This window comes from Micropterus dolomieu, linkage group LG08 (genome assembly GCF_021292245.1).
Source record: "Micropterus dolomieu isolate WLL.071019.BEF.003 ecotype Adirondacks linkage group LG08, ASM2129224v1, whole genome shotgun sequence".
In the NCBI taxonomy this organism is placed as follows: Eukaryota; Metazoa; Chordata; class Actinopteri; order Centrarchiformes; family Centrarchidae; genus Micropterus; species Micropterus dolomieu.
The window spans coordinates 3,641,061-3,658,373 of record NC_060157.1 but is presented as its reverse complement, the minus strand read 5'-3'; the positions used below and the strand labels follow the sequence as shown (position 1 = coordinate 3,658,373).

Sequence of the window (17,313 nt, the reverse complement as noted above, 5' to 3'; positions counted from 1 at the left end):
CTCCTTCCTTCTTCCTCCTTCTCATTGTCTTTCTTCTTCTTTGTCTTCCTCCACTTCTTCCTTCTTTTTCCTCCTTCCTCATTCTTCCTCCTTCTCCTTCTTTTTTCCTCCTCCTCCTCTTCCTTCTTCCTCCTCTTCCTACTTCTTCTTTTCCTCCTCTTCTTTCTCCTTCTTCTTCATTCCCCCTTTTTCTTCTTCTTCTTCTTCAGTGCAGTTGTCTCTTAATTACATTGACTATTTGCAGGAGTCTGCAGCTGCTAAATTTTGACAGTTATTAATAGGAATATTTCAGAAGGTTTCCAGGAGACAAAGCTATTGCAGAAAGAAAACCTTTTAGCTTTAACGCTAATGTCCTAAATCCACCTGATGTTCGCCAGGTTTGAGAATAAGTAGCTAAACATTCTGACGTGGTAAAACTTTGAAACACTGAGAAACGTTTTCCAGATCTTCAGTTGATGAGTATTTCTGCAGGGCAGATACGCAGCCATGGCTAACATAAGCTAATTTGAACTAGTATGACCGTTATGACTGTTATTATAACTATATTAGTGCTTGTTTGCATTATGATAAGGTAAAGGCCATAACACCATGATTTAAAGCGACGGCACAGAGATGCGAGTGTGAAAAACTGCTGTTCTGTGTGTGTTTAGGGAGGTGCCGTTGGCTATTTGTGTGTCAGATCTGCTGTAAAAACATGCTTTATGGTTTCCCTGCCAAGAACACACCGGTTCACTGGAAGTGAATTTATGCATGTTCACAACACCGTGTGTGTGTGTCGGTATTTCATGTTTTTATATCCCGGCGGGGACTTGAATGCACCCTAACTGATGGGGACCCGTATAACGGCTAGAGATGCTTTTACGCTTTTACAATTAGGTTGTGGTTGGTAGTGGGGTAAGGGTTAAGGTTAGGTGTGTGTGTGTGTGTGTGTGTGTGCCAGTAGCCAAGTAATACAAGCACAGATGTGTATGTCTGAAAGGGATTCCTCCACGCTATCTATTTGATTAATTCTATCAATACAATAAGAGAGAAGAGCGAACAAGCGCCAGACAGGATGAAAAAATGTCGTCAGATCATAAAGCAGACAGACAACAAGAGACGTGGTGGGACAGGCAGAAAACACAGCAGAAAATATGTGATTGCACAACAGATTCAAAGAGAGAAGAGTATTCCATTAATTCTGGCGTCACATGTCGGGCAAATAGACAAATGATACCTCTGAAGTGTTTCAGTAAATTAGTGATAAAACTTTTAAGGGTAAACCTATTTAAAAGAGGCAAGAAAGGTGAATTATCTCGGTATAAAAGGTTAAAACTTCACCCTCTGAAAAGATGCAAAGAAATGCCGTTTAACACTGTAAAGACCCATTCAAATAGGTAATAATACCAAACCTGAATGTCTGTACTGATGTATATCAATTTTAAATTTAAGAAAATAAGTCTTATATGTCTTATAAGCATCTGTGTTCAGTGTTAATGTTGTCTGAGTAGACAGTCAGACGAGAACTTAATAAAAAAAAGAAAGATACAGTATTAAATTAACAACATCACCAGGACTTCAGCTTTAACTTTGTCATTAAACACAAGCTAAACTGACAACAACCAACAAAAGGAATGTGAAAATACACATAAATATTGAAAATGCGTAACATTATCTAAATCAAATCTTTTAAAAACGGGAAACATTTAATCGAAGGACAAGTGAACCAGACTAACATGCCAATTCTCGTTTTTGATATTTGTAGTTAATCATTAAGAACGTACTGAAGTTCTGAGTATGTCAGACTTCGAACCTCTTTTAGATAAGATGTTCCTCACTTAGTGGGGGAAAAACCCAAGAAGTGCTCCACTTCTCACCAAAATCACCACCTTTTATTTATTTTTTTTAGAAATTACCGGCACCTAATGGTGAAGTGTTGTATTAGGTGTTTTAGTTTAGAACATTCATATCTGACCTTTGACATATAATAATACTATATATTATTTAGTGCTGGGCAACAATTACAATTTTTAATCGCGATTAATCGCGTGATTTTCTTGTAGCGGTCGTCTTATTTGCATGTGTTCACTCCCAGGTAACGTTAAAGCAGCATTGAACACACAGGGTGCAGATGTTGGTTTGGGTTGTTGGAGTTGTTTGATAGGCTGCGTCATTAACAAGCAAGCGGGTGAAAAAATACGGAAAATAGATGACAGCGTAGTCTGCTGAAGCCTCCCACCGCTGCTTGTTTGGGTGGGTGATTTGCACGCTGATTAAAATAATAATAAATTTTTTAAAAACTGCGTTAACGTGCGATAAAATAATTGATAATAACGCATTAACGTGCTCTGGGAAAAAAGCAAGTAAGAGATATTGATTAAAAATGTTGTAATAACTTGCTTTCTGTCTGAAAATACCCTGAGTAGTTTCAGTCACTTCCTTTCTTTCTTTCTTTCGTCTCTACCTTTGACACCTTTCCCTCTCATCTGTATTTGTTTTTCAGTGGTTTGTGTTTTGTTGAGACAACTGGCTCTGTATGTTTGTCTTCTTAAAGACGTCTAGCTGACAGGTGTGAGACAGGCCTTATGCTGCTGTTATCTCCGTCTCTCTTGCCTCTTGTCATTCATCCACATTGTGTCATCCCTCAGAGTGAGTGTGGTGCCTCGTTCCTCAACTGTCACTCACGTGTGTTTTTAAGATAACAATCTGTCTTCGCCTTTTCACATTCTCCCCGCCACCCTTTTCTTTGTCTTCTCCTGTCTGGCAATCTCTTGTCCCTGTACTGACAGGATTAGAAAACCAGACAGAAGTCTAAACATTCAAAACTGAAAAACTGTGTTTGAACTATTTATCTTGCGTCACAACTGCTTGTCTCTCTCTCTCTCTCTCTCTCTCTCACAGATGTCCAGTATCCGGGCGGGGAAGACGTTTTCTCCCTGCGAGTCGGACAGTCCCGAAGACCAGATCAAACCCATGCTGGACTGGGCTAACGGCGGTTTCCTGCCCAAAGGAGAGGAGGGACTCAAACCTACACACACTGCCGGTGAGCAAGACATCAGAACCAGGCTGTCGTATACAGTTCATCACAAGCTGCAAATGTAGTGCCTCCAAATTTGCCATTGTGCTGAGAAATAAGAGTCTGTTTTTGTTCCCCTCCTGCAGAAAGTAACCCCCTGGACCACCAGGTCCTCGATGTTTCCCTGCCAGAGTATTTCCCCAGCGCCAAGCGAGCCAGAGTCAGCCTCTGTAAGAGCAAGGCCGCCCCCGAGGAGTCCTACAGCAGAGGTAGAGAGAAAAGTCAAGCTCACTGTACAATGGATATATATTTAGCTAAAATTTGCTAAATGCCGAAATTTGCTTAGTTTGTTTTGTACAATTTCTGTTATTTTCATTTTTTGTGTGTTATATTTCATGCTAGCAATGAAGATAATCATATAATTACATTATTTTACCTTTAGTAACAGAGTTTACATTCTGATTTTCTGGATAAGATTTGATTGCTCTCAATATGAGTTGGTGCCAGGTTTACACTAGCAGAGATAACATCATACCTATTATTTTAAAGTCTTGAAAATGCTGCTGTTAGCAGGGATATGCAGGTTTTAGTTTCCCTGCTTTATGTCTGTTAAAGGTTTTAGTGTCTTATGTTTTTTTTTGCATTAGTTTTGTGTGTGTGCAGCGCACTTGAAATGTGTTTCGTGCTTTCTAACATTGTCCTTCCTTTTCTCTCAGAGCAAATGGTGAATGAAGTTCTGAAGAATAAAAGAAGTATAGAAGGTAAATACCCACCTTCACTTTTGTTTCCGCGTGTTTGTGAATTAATTTATCAATTGCCAACAGTCTTGTTGTGTCAGTTTCATTTTTTTCGACTGATGATTGATCTGTGTGTGTTCTGGCAGAGTTCTGTCTGTCTTGTGGAAAGATGAGAGCAGCAACCTTCCACCCGCTGTTTGAAGGAGGCCTGTGCCAAACATGCAAGGTAGAGCATGCAGTGAAAACGCTTTTCGATGATTGTTTTCCATAATCAGCCGCCTGTCTCGGTGTCAGAGTGATGAAACCTTTCTTAAACTAAGGGAACACCCAGAAATAGTAATAATATAGATTTCCAAAGACTGATATCCAATATCTTCTAGCTAAAGTCTAAACCAGTTCACCCCAAAACAATGAAACCCCACCACCACCACACACACTTGTACAATAGCAGTTGATAATATTCTTGGCTTGAAGCCACTATTTGACGACAGCCACAAAACCCGTTATGTCTAACTCATAAACCTGTCGGCTCACATCTTCAGCAGTTTGAGCCGTCTGGGAATGAAGAGTGGGAGGAATGATGACGTTTTTTTCATAGAGCATAACACAGAAAAATAAAATAAAATATCAGACCAGTCCACACAAGTTCATACATAATTTTTTAACACTTTATGTTTAGGGTTATATCCTCTCACGCTTAGGAAAACAAAAAAAGAACCGCCCAAAATGATCCCAGATTTAACTCTTGAATGGAATTTGTTGCAGGACTGTTGTATTAGACTGCATTATTTTAAGCTAAGTGCGCCTGATAAACTGACAACTGAGTGTGTGTTTGAAGAAGATTGTGTGTTGTTGTGTTAGAGGGTTTCACTAAAGCCAGATGTGTGACGACGTGTCAATAAATATTTTTTCAGGACGTGTACCTGGAGATGTCCTACATGTACGATGACGACGGTTACCAGTCCTACTGCACCGTTTGCTGTGGAGGTCGAGAGGTTCTGCTGTGCGGCAACGCCAACTGCTGCAGGTCTGTCACACACACATTCACACAAAGAAACGGTTTGCACAATACAGGAATTGTTCCTTCTCCACCGATGTGTTCATCTGTCCGTTCACCGCCTCTCCTCTCTTCCTTACTCCTTCCAGGTGTTTCTGCGTGGACTGTCTGGACATCCTGGTCGATCCAGGAGCGTCTAACAACGCTCGGCATTTGGATCCGTGGCGATGCTACATGTGCCAGCCGCTGTTGCAGTACGGCGTCCTGAAACAACGGCATGACTGGAGCCTCAAGCTGCAGGAGTTCTTTGCCAACGACAACGGACAGGAGTTTGTGAGTTTTTTAAAAAGACTTTTGTATAAGATTTGGCAAACGTGTAAAGATCTGGGATGTTCTATATACTTAAATAAAAAATCAGTACATATATACATGTGTATATGTTAATATCTATATTTATATTCTATGTCAGTGATTCCCTGCCTGGTGCTTGCGGGGAATGATTACTTTTATGCAACTTATGTGACAAGGGGTTGCAAGTAGGCAAGGGTCACAAGCGAAAAAAGGTTGAAAACCACTGCCCTTAATCTTTTCTTCTCTTATGTTGTATCTCTAATCCTTTTTCATCTTTAAGCTACACTTCTGAAATATGGAAAATTTAAATTAAAGTGAAAAATAATAGATTTTCAGTAGAGAATTTGTTGTGCTCATAAGCCAAAAGGGGGAGTTGCCAGGACAAGCTGGGTCAGGTCACATCAGCAGCGAACAGGGGGAAAAACAGAAACACAACACCTGAACAACATAATTCAATCCAGTTCAGCGGCCCTGCAAAAAGTACAAATTTTATGAGACTTTAAGAGTTGAATATTTGTAGAACAATGTGTCAAAGAGGGAATGAGAAACTTGATTCAGAGCGTAGACTGCTGTGATATTCCATTTTTTTAAATTTTTATATTGGATTACATAATCATGTAACATGCCAGCAGAGCAATTAAAACATGTTTTTATGTAACGTAATGATTGGAAAATGAAAACATTTTTAATTTTTGACAGATTTGGTTCATATTCCTTCAGAAAGAATGAAACTGGAGAGCTTTAAATGCTGTATGACCAACAACCAACTAAAATGACTAAATAACGATGACATTTTGACACTTCAGTGACCAAAAGCAAACACATACTATAATTTAGCTGCTTTTTACCTTTAAACCACCTTCCACCTAGATAAGAGCCTCCCAGATGCCTAAAATATGATTCATTTTGATTTCCCTGCAACATGTTCTGTTTATCTTAAAGGAGAAACCAAAGATTTACCCAGCAGTCCCTGCAGAGCAGAGACGACCAATCAGAGTCCTCTCCCTGTTTGACGGCATTGCCACCGGTGAGTGTGTTTGTGTGTGTGAATTCTAAGAGACAGTGAATTAATATATTTGTACTGATGTCTTGATGTTTTTTATTCATCTGAAACGCAGCAGGTCATCATACAGAACTGTGTTGTATTTGTGTTTCCAGGCTACCTGGTTCTAAGGGACCTGGGTTTTAAGGTGGACCAGTATGTGGCGTCAGAGGTGTGCGAGGACTCCATCTCAGTGGGTGTGGTCAGACATGAAGGAAAGATCCAGTATGTCCATGATGTCAGGGACATAACAAAGAAAAATGTAAGAAAGAAAATGTTTATTTGAATATCCAACTGTTTTTCTAAAATTACAAAAGTTTGCTTGACTGAAATAAGTGAAACTCAAAATGAAAAATAAAAACTTTATTGCTGTCAAGTGTCAGGAACAACAACCTGTTCAAAATGCTTCAGTGGATCTGCAAATATACCTTCCTATTTATTTTGTCTGCTGTGCATTTTATAGGGAACATTTGGCTTTTGTTGAAGGCAAGTATTGAGTAGTTTGAAAAAAATAATTTTAATATGCACTTTTTGGCAGCATGACACGTAAGAACTGATTATCTGTAAGCTTTTTGAGGGGGGGGGGTTTAGTTGCCAATTCACATGAATTTAAGAAGGCGTTATCAGCAGGCTTAGTTAGCGTGGTCTCCTCTGTGCGATTTCAGAGAAACTGCACCTCAATCATCTGCAGCAAGTCTTAAGATTTCACAATTGGTCGTGATGAAAGTGTGTAAACCACTGTGCAACTGTGTGTAAGAGGGGAGTAGTGGTTCCAATGAAAATGTAAGGTTAGGCCTGAAATATAAAGACGGGGGTTAGGAAACGAAAGTAGATCACAAGACTGTGTGATAGCATGAGTGAAGCTTTGAGTGTTTTGCCACTTTGGTTCTCATATCTCAACAATACTAACTATCTGAGTGATTTAATGCCCTTGAAAGCTGCTCAGATATCTAAGCTGCTATAAATCAAGCGTACATTAAGCAGAAAGAGACTTTTGTTTGTTTCTCTATTTCAGCTCCACATCTCAGTTTCACTTTTTGTGTTAGTTAGACAAACAGCTGTGATGGAAACATTTATAGGTTGAGTTATTATAGATTATTATATATGTACAGAACACATAGAAAAGTTTCACTATAATGATCTGTCCCATAGACTGTATATAAGAAGTGGACGTAGTCATCGTGACGTCACCCGTTGGTTTGTGGACTGCCGTTTTGAAGCCACAAGTTTGGACGATAGGGCGTTTTTGCAACCAGCGGCATCAGACGTGACCATATTTGGACGAGACGGTGGAGCTAACGGCCATGTGTGGAGCTAGCTAGCTTGCTTAGCTAGGTGCAGCTGTAATTCACCTTAACTGTCATTTTAACTGGGTTGATAACTTTGTCTAGCGAACAACTGGCTTAAAACTAAATGTACTCACCAGAGAAAGTGAACAGCCGACTCCTAATAAGCTTTTTCACTGGCGCTGGTAAAATTTACACAGTGCCGTGGGTACCAGCCCTGAAGCATACTCGCACCAAACCTCCTTACTGCAGGTGTTGCATTTTGCTGTCTTTCTCTTTTTAGTGAAGCTAAGCCAAACTTTGGAGCATTTGCTGCGGGCTGCTGTTGTCCAGGACTGGAAACAGAAGTACGCTCTTCTTTAAGTCTTGTTGACGTACTGCGTAAGAAAATGACGTGACGTTAGGTCGGCGTAGCAGGTCCTGGCAGATAAGAGACACTTGTGTGGACTGTAAAATGCTCCCTACATGTCAATCAGGAGCTGAAATATGCAGAAATCGAAAAATGCATGTGTCTTATCAAAGAAAAAATCCACGGTTCTTGGAAATTTGGTAACGGTTGCAACTTGGAAGCGGTCCTCCATACTCAACCCTACAAACATGAGAGTGGTATCAGTCTGCCTCTCAGAAAGAAAGCAAATAAGTGTATCATGACATTATAACACACAGCAAACAGAGGCTGGCCGCTGCAGTGACGTGGTTCACGACAGAGGACAAAGAGCAACTCCAACCTCTGTAAATCCCCTCAGGAAGCCTTTCATTTGTTAGTGCTGTGTGTGAGTGTCTGTGTGAGTGTGTGTGGGTTCACGGCGCTGTTATGTAAGAGATTAAGAGCACCCCACCTACACCTCCACCTCCTGTTCTTTTTCTCTCTGTTCCTTAATTCCTAGTTCTTTCTTTCTCTTCATCTCTTTCCCTCCTCTCTTTCCCTCATTGTCCTCTGTAAAAGGACGGGGAAGGATGTGAATGGGTGAAAGAGAACAAAAGGAGCGAGCAGATGGTGGGTTAAAATAGTAACCTCATGCCTGTTGCTGGTTAAATGAATAAATAAATAAATTACATTTAGAGCTGAGTCAATTAATGGAAAAGTCAATCAACAAAAACAACTCACAAGTTAAAATGCTCCAGAGTCAGTGGTTTGAGCTTCTTAAATATGAATATTTGCTGGTTGTCTTTGTTTTTTATGATGTTTAACTGAATATATTTGTGTTTTGCTCTGTTGGTCAGACAAAACAACCAATCAGAAAATGTCAACTTGGGCTTTGCAAAGTTGCAATCGACATTTTGGACACTTTATGGAGTCTATCAGTCTTGAAAATAATCAACATATTAATGAAAACGATTGCTAGTTTCAGCCCTAATGATGTTTTTTTACTTTACATCTACACTGAAGTAGAATTTAGGGAATAATTTTCCATCCTCATCATTGAATCAGCCTGATTATTGGATGATTCTTGGTCCTAAAATCTCACTGTTTTCTAAGTAAAGATGTTGAAGATTCATGACAACTAGGAAATCTGTCACTCAGTGAGTTGCACGTTTGTTGTTCATGCAGTAGCTGTCACTCCCTCAGTCTAACACTTGGTGGTGCTGTTGTCTCTCTCAGCTTCTGGAGTGGGGTCCCTTTGACCTGGTGATTGGAGGAAGTCCCTGCAACGACCTGTCAATTGTTAATCCTGCGAGGAAAGGCCTGTATGGTAAATATCTGCCAGAGGAAATAATTTCATTAACTGTGTTTTTAACTATTATTGTCATTTTTAATCAGGTGTGAGCAGGGAATGGATGTGGTGCATTAAAGTCTACTGAAACCTATAGTCATTTTGATTTCATTAATATGAATTTAGGTGAATACTTTTAGTTTCCCACAATCATGTAAAGGCTGTTTCTGATGCTTTACTTTTCTGTGGATACAATTCAAAGAAAAATACATTGATTTTGAGACTGAACTTAAGCAGGCTGATGATTTTTTTTTGGACTCTGATGGTGTTTTGATGCTCCAGAAGGCACAGGGAGGTTGTTCTTCGAGTTTTACCGTCTGCTGAGCGAGGCCAAGCCCAAAGAAGGAGAGGACCGGCCGTTCTTCTGGATGTTCGAGAACGTGGTGGCCATGGGCGTCAATGACAAAAGGGACATCTCACGCTTCCTGGAGGTGAGTTAGACCTTGTAGGCTGTTCATTTACAGCTGTTAAGCTCACTATAAACAGCTGCAGCTATCAAAAACATTAACAAGGACAACTGTGAATGAAAGATATTGCTTACAAAGGATGTAGTTCAAGACATCAAAGTAAAGGCTAATTTAAACCTTAAGCCCTACAACCATTTAAACGCTTAAACAGCTAATTGTTCGTTTTACACATATATTTCTGCTTAGGCATAGTGATTTCCCCTTTAATCCACTAGTAGTCATTTAGTTTCCTGTGAGAAACAACAATAAAGAATGATTAAAAAACAGTAAAACCGCCTGAGAATCATGTATAAATAGGATTACCTCGAGTTTATGAGTAATCACTGTGTGTCTCTGTGTGTTTTTTTGCAGTGTAACCCTGTTATGATTGATGCTATCGAGGTTTCTGCTGCTCACCGTGCCCGATACTTCTGGGGAAACCTGCCGGGCATGAACAGGTAGGAAAAAAAAATGCTCAACTCAGAAAGTCCTAATTCTTTTCTCAAAGAAAAAACACGTAAACACTGAAGATTGGTGGATTTATGAGACTTTTCCATGGTTGTGAATGTGTTCAAACAGCAGTGTCTAAGGCTAAAATAGTTGTATTTATAGCCCCGTCTCTCTTCAAGTTATTTGTGCTGTGCGTCACGTAGAAAAAGTTCAAGACAATTCAGCTACGGCAGCGGGCTGGCGAGTGCGTGAGGTCGAGCATAACCGCGACAGTTTCATGGGAAGTCGCTACGCCTTGTGCTCGACCACTTCACCTCACTCTGAAAAGGGACACTTGCTACTGAACATAGACTGATTATGCTGCTGATCTGGGTGGTGATGGTACAGTGGATAAGTGAGAGAGACCCGGGTTCAATTCCCCACTGCGACACATCTACCATTGTGTCCCCGAGCAAGACACCAGGACACTTAACCCTTAGTTGTGCGACCTCTGACATAACTGAAATTAATTCTGACTGAAATTAATGCTCCCTGACAAAAGAAGAAAATCATGCGATTAATCGCACTTTTTAAATCGTTGCCCAGCACTACTATATACAGTATATAAACATTATCAATCCTCTCTGTTTCAGGCCTCTGTGTGCCTCGGGTATGGACAAGCTGGAGCTGCAGGACTGTCTGGACCACGGCAGAGTTGCAAAGGTTTGATATCTACAGAACACGGAATAAAGTCAATGATGAGGATCTGTTGTTCTGCTGTTTTTTACTGGTCAGTTCTGTTTGACCGTGTATTTGTTGTTTCATAGTTTGGAAAGGTGCGCACCATCACTACCCGCTCCAATTCCATCAAACAAGGGAAGGATCAACACTTCCCTGTCCTGATGAACGGGAAGGAGGACATACTGTGGTGCACTGAGCTGGAGAGGTGAGCAGAAAACACACACGCTGTTAAATGAGACTCTTTGCTAACAAACGTTAAAACTTTTAAAATTAAATAAATGAGTCACGGACATGGGATGTGATTTTAATTTTGGCTGTGTATTCCTGACCCTGCAGGATCTTTGGTTTCCCTGTCCACTACACGGACGTGTCCAACATGGGTCGCGGTGCCAGACAGAGGCTCCTGGGCCGATCCTGGAGCGTCCCCGTCATCAGGCATCTGTTCGCACCACTGAAAGACTACTTTGCCTGTGAATAGACATCACCCTATCACCAGCGAACAACAATCCCTGTAGCTGGGAAAAGTGAAAGTAGCTGTTAGATGGTGTCCAGTCCTGTCTGGATCCTGGCGATAATACACTGCAGCCTTAAAGACACATAACACACACTAACAAAGAGATACACGTACAGCATAGGTGAGAACCTGCGGCTTTGGTTTATCACTACCCCACAGTGTCAGAAAGAGAGGGAGGGTCAAAGGTCAGGTGTGCGATTCATGACCCTTCTGCCTTTTTTTACGTTAACATTAAGCCTGTACAACGGTTTTAATAGGAGTTTTCTTCTTTTTAAATGGCCATCGGAAGGCATTGTTTTTAAGTTGACAACACTTAGTAGTTGTAGAAAATAGAGAACAACATGGCACCGTCGGTACAACTTTTCAAGTGGCTCTGTATCAAACTTTTTTTTTTAGGAAGTGTTAAACATTTCAGAGGTCGCTCATCTCACCTCCGTCTAGCTGACGATTAAACAAGCAAGCTGCTCATATAGGCTGTTAATCTAAAGAAAAACACTTGAAAAGCTCACTTGAACCAAAGTCAGAAGATGGACGGTTGAAGTCCTGCTCAGTGTTTGGGTATCTGCTGTTCCACTAACCTCGGCCTGAATGGATTTTCTCACAAAAAAAAAAGGGGGTTGTTCTTCAGCCTGTCTAGAAAAGCTGAAACATGATACTGGAGTTTATGTCTCAATTTTAAGATAATAAACATGTATAATTGTGCTTGGTGATAAAAGATGAGCATCTGTTCATTTTAACCAAGATAAAACACTGATTATTTTGTTAGCATTCAACAACAACTACATATCCCATAATGCTAAGCTGCGGTGAAAGCTTTGTGGAAGCTGTAGCTGTTCAATGCTTACAAAAAAAGAATCAGTCTTTAGTTTGCTCATTTAGATTCAAATCTGGAAATAAAACCTTAACATGTTTGAGTTTTTCAAAAGACCACTGAAAGACACCCTCTGTAAGAAAATACATCCAGCCGTGGAAGCTAGTGGACCAAAAGCTAACCTGGAAATGAAGCAGGAGTTTGGTTCTATATTTAGATGAGTTCACATTCACAGTTTTTTGTTGTTCGTTGTAAGAAAAACAGTAATTTTACCTTTTGTCTTTTGCTTTTGGATGAGTTCATATGAAAAAAAAAATTGCTTCCTTTTAAAAAAAATAGAAAAGCATCTTTTACTGAAGATTATATAAAAATGTTTTTGTATAGATAGTGTGAAACTTTGAGTTATACTGTTGTCACAGCGACGTCTCCCTGATAGCTACGTACAAATACTTGAAACAAGCCAATGCAAAAACAGAGATATAGAGAATGGGTTTTTTGGCTTTTGCCAACCTTTCCAGACAGCGAAGATTTAACAAGTGATGGCGTTTATCCTACTGTAGATGTTTAGATTTTATCTTTAAGAAATAAAATTGTTTTAGTTTACTGTAACAGCTGGTGATCCAGGTTAAAAGAAGTTCGTTTGAACCCAGGAAAGAGTGAGTGTCACTGTGCGTAAATGTGGGTTTTACAACAAAACAAATGGTGGTAAACACTGGTGAACACGCAATCTCTTTTTGCAAACTAGCACTGACTACTTTTTGTTTAAGGGAGTTTTTTTAGTTTCCAAAACATCTAACATGGAGACTGTGATGAAAAATCACCTCTACGATGCTGGTTGATACGGTGCTTTGTTCCGCATGGTACAAATGCTTTGGGATACAGTGTGTATAAATACACTAATTCTAAGTATTTGTGAGTATCCTCAAAGTGAGAACACAAAGAGTCTGAATGCACACATTTATTGCCAGAATTGTTATCCTCACACCTCAAACACCAAGCAATAATGATTATTTTTAACACTCCTTAAGAAAGATAAAGATTGTTTATAGTCCACAGGTCTTTACCATTTCTGAATTATTATCTTACTGGATAGCAGGGGTTTTTTTGCCTGCAATTACATGTCAGACTGTATGCTTAAGCATTAGCATGTTCACCAGACAAGTATTTACTGGACAGTTTATTTTGGTACCAATTCTCTTGATGTGACCAACGGACCACGCCAAAAAAATCCTTTTGAAATACCTTTTCTGTTCTGATAACTGGAAGATTTTTTTAAATGCTGTTGGCTGTCACCAAATCCTTCTAAACGGGCATTACCTCAGACAAAGGGGCAACTCCTCCTATAGGATCTGTGTTCTGTGAATATATACTGTAGCTTTCTGCTCCCATATGCCCAGTATATATAGAGAGAGCTTGCATTTTATCACTGGAACTTTTTTTTTTACACAATGTTTTGCGTACTGTATTGATAGAAAGGTTTACAAGTGTTTTAACTCTGGTTCTACCAAGAACTACATTTTTTTACACAAAATGCACACGCCTTCTTAAAAGAACTTTTCTTTGTTTAATGTTTAAATGGCCAGCTCATTTAGAAATGCAAGACTCCTCTATGGTGCTCAAAAGTGCCTCTTTTAGTTTTCCAGGTCGATTTTCAAGTCCTTTAAAAACCAAAAAGTAATTGTTTACATGCTTCATTAATACTGCTGAACTTGTTGAATGTTTTGTTTGAAAACAGTACGCAAAAATTCTAGTGTTTCTCTTTTCTTTTTGTAACTGCTCTTTTAAGACTTTTTATATGGAGAACACATACTATATATTAACACATTATAAAGCTTGCTTGAAATTTGTAATGTTATAGCACGATATAGAGAATAATAATCAATAGCTTTTTGATATGTTTTGTTATTTAGACCATTTGAGTGTGTATTTGTAGGTTTGAGTGTGAATAATAGCTGAGGACCTTTTTTAGTAGTATAACCTTTTTATGCTGTGTCTTTTATCAGAATTGCATTTTAGGAATTTTCTTTTTGCCTTTTTATGAATCTACAGTGCAAAAGCAATTCAAAGGAACAGATTGTGCTATTTTTATACTTTGTTTGATGTATTTTTTTTTACATTTGTGTACTTCTTATAGCAACCTATATATATAATTTGTACTCAATAAAACGCAGCTTTGCTGCTGAAAACCACTGCCATGTGTCTGCGTGAAATGCTAATTAAGTTGTGCGCATTTGTCTTTTGTTTGACTATTCCTCTCAGTGGCAAAATGTCTGTAAGGGTCAATGAGGTTCCAAATACATCTTGTTTTCAATATTGGTTAACCCACTAATTATTTTTAGTGACCTTATTATTTGTTCAGTATGTAAAATCAGAACATAAATGACGGCTTTTCTGAGGAACTGTTAAAACTCCCCAAAAGTATTAAAAAATGCTTAGTAATTTTCGGTAATATTTACATGATAAATAACCTTAATGGTTTATCAGTAATCAATATCTGCATTTTGTTTATCAGCTGGTCCATTAATTGTTTCAGTAGTATAATCATGAGATATATAGAAATTTTAAATGATGAAGGCACTTGCAAATGACAAGGTCATACAAAATGTAAACCACACTTTGGCATTTACTGTATGGTTTAAAATGTAGGTGTGTGCAAAAACACAACTATATATATATAAACACATATATTTATATGTTTGTTTTTATTTACAGCAATAAGCAAAGAACAAAAAATTGAAAATAAAAACCTTGGAACAGACATCCTGTTATACATTAATTTGAATGAGATGGAACAGCTTTTTTCTTTAAATTCCTTTGTGTCTAATCTGGTCGCCTCTCTGATCAAGTGAATTTATTCCATGAAAATGTAGCATGATGTGTAAAAAAGCGCTGCTGTCAAAGATTGCTTAATGAGACAGCCTGCCTCATCTGAGAATATGTGGGGGAAATGTTAAGCATTGAAGAGTTCTGAAAAATGTATTAAGCAGCAATTTTACAGTCAGCCTGGATGAAACAGCAAGACCTTGAAGTGAAGACTAAATCTTATTATCGTTATGTGCTCAGATGTTTGAATTCAAAATTAGGGAATTGAAGTGGCTGCATTTTGGACGTTAGAGCAGTCAAGTCTGGATAAAGTAAGAAATCCTTTTCATCTAATGGTGTTAGAACCAAAAGAATTTGGGCAATGTGATGAAGATGGAAGAAATCTCCTTTAGTGGTTATAATGTGTTTTTCAACAACGGTGAAGAGTCATCCAAATTTTTGGAAAACTGGACCTGCCATCAAAGAAGAGGCAGGTGTTTGAATAAATTTTTTTGCCCTAAACATATTCTTGTTTAGATTGAGAAAGTTCTCAGGGAGTCATGTTTAAGTTAAACGATATAATCAGGATCTCCTGGCAGGAAAGGAATGTAAAATCTAAGTGCTGTTGGGATAGAAATTAAAGTCTTCAATTCACCCTCAATATGCTCTTTTTGTTTATGCTTGTTCTGTGTTATGTACATTGAGAGCAATGTAATCAGAATCAGAATCATTGCCAGGTATGTTTACACATACGAGGAATTTGACTCTGGATTGTACAATGCTCACAATGTGCTTATTTATACAATAAGAATCAAACACAGGCTACAGTATATAGAACACATACATGTATATACACACTATGAACAAAAAAAGACAGATTGAGACAATAGTGCCATGAGCAGAGTGCAAAAGATGCAGGAGAAAATTATTATTACCATTATTGTTATTATGTACATGTCGGAGGTGGATGTGATATACAGGTGCACACACACATACATGCATACATGTACACAGTGTGATGAGTACGAAGAATGCTGGAATAAATAAGTATCATGTGCAGGTGCTATTTACATGCGGTAGGTGGATTTGGTATCCAGTATATACAATGTACAGTATGAACAGCTCTGAAATAGAGCATGATGAATAAATACTAAGTGTTAGCCAGTAAACAGGTGACAGAGTTACTGGGTTATTGCACAGGAATGGTTGATGACATTGTGAGTCAGTCAGCTGTTCATCAGAGTGATGGCTTGTGCGAAGAAACTGGTTTTGAGTCTGTTGGTTTTGGCGTACAGTGTTCTGTAGCGGAGAAGCTGGAACAGGTTGTGTCCGGGGTGAGATGGATCTGCAGTGATGTTTCCTGCCCGTTTCCTGATTCAAGAAATCCTGAATTGCCGGCAGGTTGGCACCGATGATTTTTTCTGCACTATCTGTTGTAGTCTGCTCCTGTCCTTTTTGGAGGCAGATCCAAACCAGACAGTGATGGAGGTGCAGAGGACAGACTGGATGATGGCTGTGTAGAACTGGATCAGCAGCTCCTTAGGCAGGTTGAGCTACCTGAGCTGGCGCAGGAAGTGCATCCTCTGCTGGGCCTTCTGGTGTCAGTGTTGGGCTCCCACTTTAGATATAGTGGATCCCAGAAACCTGAAGGATTCCCCAGCAGACACGAGGCTGTTTAGAATGGTGATGGGGGGCAGAGTGGCGGGGGCTACTCTTTAAGTCCACGGTCACCTCCGCAGTTTTGAGCGCGTTAAACTCCAGGTTGTTCGGACTGCACCAGTATACCAAATATCACATTCCCCTTATGTGTAGGCCTACACACACCTGGCCATTTAAGCTGATTCTGACAGTGTTGTGTGCTCAGTAATATCCGAATCAGAAACAGAATCAGAATCAGCTTTATTGCCAGGTATGTGTACACATACGGGGAATTTAACCCAGGATTATACATTGCTCACGATGTTCTTACTTGCTATACAATACAATAATAAAATCAGACACAGGCTACAGTAAAGAGAACACATATATACATACTATAAACAAAAACAATATAGACAGATTGAGACAGTAGTGCAATGAGCAGAGTGCAATGGATGCAAGAGTAAATTATTATTATTATTATGTACATGTCAGAGGTGGGTGAGATACAGGTGCACATACACATAGGTGCATACATGTACACATTGTGATGGAGCATAGTGCAATTGTTGCCGGAATAAATAAGTTTTATGTGCTGGTATTATGTGTTTGATGTAAGTGGATTTGGTATACAGTATATACAATATGACAATATGAACAGCTCTGAATTAGAAAACGAGAGAATGATGAATAAATAATAAATGGTAAGCAGTAAACAGGTGGCTGATTAGAGGCAGAGTTACTGGGTTATTGTACAGGAATTGTTCCTGACACTGTGAGTCAGAATATGAAGAACTAAAGAAAACATT

At 39.1% G+C, this 17,313-nt stretch overlaps 1 protein-coding gene across 3 annotated transcripts in view; it reads left to right on the top strand.

The window, feature by feature from the left end:
• Positions 1–14,253, top strand: part of dnmt3bb.1 (DNA (cytosine-5-)-methyltransferase 3 beta, duplicate b.1) — a 100,719-nt gene extending 86,466 nt beyond the window's left edge. For all 3 annotated transcript variants that reach the window (XM_046055310.1, XM_046055309.1, XM_046055312.1), the window contains 14 exons: positions 2,881–3,022; positions 3,142–3,264; positions 3,712–3,756; positions 3,879–3,958; positions 4,647–4,759; positions 4,879–5,062; positions 6,023–6,107; positions 6,239–6,384; positions 9,012–9,102; positions 9,406–9,554; positions 9,942–10,027; positions 10,652–10,721; positions 10,826–10,944; positions 11,076–14,253. In XM_046055310.1, coding sequence (XP_045911266.1) covers positions 2,881–3,022; positions 3,142–3,264; positions 3,712–3,756; positions 3,879–3,958; positions 4,647–4,759; positions 4,879–5,062; positions 6,023–6,107; positions 6,239–6,384; positions 9,012–9,102; positions 9,406–9,554; positions 9,942–10,027; positions 10,652–10,721; positions 10,826–10,944; positions 11,076–11,217 — 1,575 coding nt within the window. In that variant the 3' untranslated portion in view covers positions 11,218–14,253. The remainder of the gene's footprint in view (positions 1–2,880; positions 3,023–3,141; positions 3,265–3,711; positions 3,757–3,878; positions 3,959–4,646; positions 4,760–4,878; positions 5,063–6,022; positions 6,108–6,238; positions 6,385–9,011; positions 9,103–9,405; positions 9,555–9,941; positions 10,028–10,651; positions 10,722–10,825; positions 10,945–11,075) is intronic.
• The last annotated feature ends 3,060 nt before the right edge of the window (positions 14,254–17,313 follow it).